At 38.1% G+C, this 4,595-nt stretch overlaps 1 protein-coding gene across 1 annotated transcript; it reads left to right on the top strand.

Moving 5' to 3' along the window:
• Positions 1–1,657: 1,657 nt before the first annotated feature.
• On the top strand, positions 1,658–2,886 carry LOC103328384 (transcription factor bHLH162-like). The gene is made up of 3 exons (XM_008230776.3): positions 1,658–1,929; positions 2,177–2,521; positions 2,616–2,886. Exons 1-3 carry the CDS (start codon positions 1,750–1,752, stop codon positions 2,763–2,765), a joined length of 675 nt encoding a protein of 224 aa, XP_008228998.2. The 5' UTR covers positions 1,658–1,749; the 3' UTR covers positions 2,766–2,886.
• Positions 2,887–4,595: the final 1,709 nt, after the last annotated feature.

Genomic DNA, 4,595 nt, shown 5'->3' with positions numbered 1-4,595 from the left:
GGGCATGAGTTTACTTTTTGTATCTTAAACTCAAGACTTTTGGGTATAGATATGGCATATATCTGATAACATCGATTGTTACTTTTGATTTGACTTTTGTACACGCATACAAACCATTCATTTGTGTCCAATGTATTTTCTTTTTCAAAAAAATTTATAAGGATTGCCAAAAACCAATGCCACTCTCTCCACCGCCCAAATCAACAACACACCTCTCTCTTTCTCCACCACTGCCACTTCCTCATCTCTCTCTTTCTGTCTCTCTCACTCACGTGATGCAAACACAATGAGGTCACTAAAATTAAAATTTTCAACCAAACTCGCACAAATACATACAGAATTAGATTTAATAACTGGGTATAAATGAAAATTATGCAAATACACAAATTGCTCACTCAAATTAGAAATGTTCAACATCTTTCAATACAACAAAGCAAAATTGCTTTGTCTTACCATTGGAACAGTGGACAATTACAAACTTGTTAGGCTTGTCCTACAAAACACAAACTTTTCATTTTCGTTCATTTCACAAAGAACGTATTTGACCATCCATAAGAATTTAGAGCAAGCACCCAAGAGAGAGAGAGAGAGAGAATCAAATTTTAGATATTTCACCTCTTTCTATTTATAATTGTTCATGGGATTATTGGAATCTGTCTCTGTCTGATCTCCTTGAATTTTCTTATTCTTTGTCTTATTATTCAGCTGCTCCAAGTGCTTTTCACAGAGGGGATGCTATGGTTGAGGAGGATGGTAGGAAGGATTGGAAAGATTGGGAGAGGGTAGACAATCCTGGGCTTCATCATAATGCAACTACTATCATGTGACGCGGTAAAGAAGTCATCAGTAAAATCGGAGAAGAATAAACTAGGCTCATTTTGGGTTTCTAGAGATAGAGTTATGGTCTTGGGGAAATTTTAAAAGTATATAAAGGAATTTCATTTCCTAGTACTTGCTCAAAGAAATTTTGTGATAGTTTGTATCTTTTAACGAATAGTTCTAAACGGAATATCTTTTAACTCGCAAGCTATTAGTTGTGAACGGAAGTTAACATTTCCCTTAAAGATGCTCCAGTTCATAATTTCGAAGAGATTACGAAATTAAATTCCTCCCTTTCATTATCCATCCGAGTTCAAACGTAAACCACTAGCTGGAAACAATGGATAAGGAAGAAAACGTCACTTGAAAACTTCAACAATAGGAATGCTGGTTGAGTCACGAGTTTTTAACTTTTTCTTTTTCTTTTAGCGAGGGGTGGATGGGTTTTGACTCGGACTCATGTAAGAATTAAGAACGTGAAAAATACCACGCACACCGCGTAACAGAGAAAAAACTGCCGCATATGGCCACTGATATTTTTACAAACCAACAGAAGAAAAAGCTACGTCATATCATAGTGTGTACATGCCTCTCTGACTTTAAATTGGCTTTATGGAGGGACCTAATTTCCAAGAAAAGAGAAAGCTAAATAAATCCACGTGCCAACTGTTACAAACGCTGATTTTTTTCAAATTTGACGGCTTTCTGGTCATATTGCTGATCTAAGTTTGGATGACGACGAGCAGCTCACACTCGGACCCTACTCATTAATTTCCCTCTGTTTTCTCATCACTTGAAGACTTCTTCCCTTTTTGCACTTTTATCATCACTAGAGACTAGGTAGAAGAGACTTGTTAGAATATAAATACATGTGCTTATTGCTCAAAGCAAAAGCAATTCAAACTACAAAAACTTGGGAAATTCAGTTTCATGGGATCATTTGTTGCCAACTTGGAAGAGAGAGATCATCAAATTCCAATGGATCATAATCAAGGAAGTCAGTCTTCTTCGACCAAGGTAGAAAGGAGGGTGATAGAGAAAAACAGGAGAAACCAAATGAAAGTCCTCTACTCCAAGCTCAACTCTCTCCTCCCTCGCCAAAATTCCCAGGTCACTCTCTCACTCCCTCTATGTATATACCTCTAGATTACGATCTTATGGCACATACGTGTACACTAACTTCGAAAACTAGCTACAACGTATGTACCGCATATATGTTCTCTTATAGCTAGTAACAAGTTGAGATTTTGGTTCTTACTTGAGTATATATACAATACGTATCACTACATATATTCTCTTGTCGAACTATTTTATAGTAAATAATGCTTTAATTTGTTCTGACACCAATTAAATATAGGAGCCACTAAGTCTGCCTGATCAAATAGATGAAGCCATAAACTACATAAAAAGCCTAGAGTCAAAGCTGCAGAAGTCCAAGGAGAAGAGGGATAGCTTAAGGGGAAATAGAAAAAGATCACACACTGCATGCACGAACTTTGATAGCATGAGGAGCTCAAAACCACCGCAAATCGAAATCCATGAGATAGGGTCCACACTGGAGGTAGTATTGATCAGTGGGCTAGACAATCACCAGTTCATGCTCACAGAAATAATTCGTATACTTCACGAAGAACAAGCAGATGTTGTGCATGCGAGCTTATCAACTATGGGAGACTCAATATTTCACGTTATACGTGCAGAGGTAGAGCAATGGAAATTTATCAAGAAATTTGATATCAATTGGGTTTTGTTTTGATATTTACTAGAATTATGCATTTGGGTTTTATTTTGTGTAGATGGGCAAGTCTATGCTTGATTTTGGGGCTGCAAAAATAACTGAGAAATTGAGAAGATTTGTGGATGGATCCACCAGCGATGAAGAACTGCAGCGAGAGTACCTTTGGGACTTCGAAATCTATCCTGAGACAATATGGGATCAGTTCTGAATATTGGTACTGCTAGCTATAATCAACAGTTGTATTTCCCAGATTGAATAGTTATTAGAAAATCACACAGATATGTACTTTTTGAATAATCAAATTAGCGGTGACTATTTTCCACAGTGGAGATTGAAGATCCAAAATCACACTTTTAACTCTACCAAAACGGAAAAAAATAATTAAAAAACTTGCATGCTAACAAATAATCTAGGTCAAAAGTCACTGTTTTTTGACAGTGTAGTTCAATTCCGTCACTTTTGATTCTATAGTTTTATATTTGTAGCAATTCAAGAACAAGACAAAATTTCTATCAATTTATTTAACAAAGCAACCACATGCCACTCACGTGAAGGGGCAATTTTGTCCGACCAAAACCTCATGCTAAAAGCTGGTCTCTACCTCTTCCCCGGGTTGCGAAAATGGGCAACCAAAATCTCAAAATCCTCCCTCCTTCACTATCCCAAATTCCTAGCACCTAACCTAATCTCTATCTCCTCCATCTCCTTTCTCTCTCCCTATAGATTCAATCTTCCAAATAACCAATTTCTCTTCCTCCTTTCTCAACTCCCTCCACCATTCTCCACCTCACATGCACCACTACTCAGCAACTATAGCAACTATAGCAATTGAAAGAGATAGTGGCTGCTTTGAAAATGAAGTTCAAAAGTGTAAAACCAAACGGTTCTTGTTTCGATGGTTGGAGGGCTTTGCTGGTGTCATGTATTTTTACTTATGGTTTTCTTTGGCTTCGGCTTTAGTTGCTATCGCCTGGTGTTTGTGTTTTGTATTTATGCATGATCGTTTATTGCTGTCTTGTTTCCTCCTTTGGCCTTTCTGGGGCTTTTCTAATGAAGTATCTTTCTATAAAATGAAAAAAATAAAAAATCAAGAATTTAATATCTTTCTCTTATGATTGATAAATCTGATTGCTATTTCACAATGAACATTTGAGTGTTTTTCAGTCAAATATGATTGCATTATACCCAAAATAGGGGTCTTACACTTGCAACAAAAAAAACATGGCTGATAACAAAAGAAGAATTCAAGGCCTGTTATAGATATGATTTTAAAAACAAAAGAAGAATTCAGTTGAAGCCTGTCTTTTTTAGTTTTTAAAGTGATAAAATAAATTTACTTATAGGGTATAGGTAAAAGAAGAAAGTTCACAAAATATTGGCCAACAACCAGAAAATATTAAACTACATTAGAAAGTACAGGCCCACTTCAGCTCACAAAATATTGACCAACAACCAAAATAAGCAATTTCAGTTCGCTTGGAATTTTTCTTGTTTGTTGCTTTTCCTGGTGGGTTCCATCGGCCACTTAAACCTCCCATTTGCCTAATGTTAACTCCCATATGCCTTGGATTCACAGAACTTGCACCTTCCATTTTCATATTAAGAGTTGGTCTTGGATTCTGTTTAGGGGTGGTAGAAATCCACCTAACCTGGGCACGAGAATTGGCCGGGCAAGAGAAGAATAGCGGCCGGGCTTCTCAACTACAGAGTTAGGCCGAATGGAGCTGGGCAGCCGTTGGAAGAAGGGGTTTGCGAGAGCACGGCTGTTGTTGCTGGAAGTCACGACCGGAACTATTGAGAGTTTTGGAAAAGCACGGCCGGGTTTCGAATGGGTGTTGTGGCCGGATGTTTAAGTGGCTGAGAGAGTGGTCGGGCTGCTGATATGGTCCGGCCAAATCTGCTGGGGATACGGCCAGACAAGTTCGAACGTGGTAGAAGTGATTGCGACACGGCCTTGGCTAGAAATTGCGGCCGGGAGCTAGAGTATTAGGACAGGATAGAGCTAGGAAAAATGGGCAGAGAAATACGGCTGGGCACG

Source organism: Prunus mume, linkage group LG4 (genome assembly GCF_029339155.1).
Source record: "Prunus mume cultivar Tortuosa linkage group LG4, ASM2933915v1, whole genome shotgun sequence".
In the NCBI taxonomy this organism is placed as follows: domain Eukaryota; kingdom Viridiplantae; phylum Streptophyta; class Magnoliopsida; order Rosales; family Rosaceae; genus Prunus; species Prunus mume.
The sequence above is the reverse complement of the archived record's forward strand: the minus strand, read 5'-3'. Positions and strand labels throughout refer to the sequence as shown.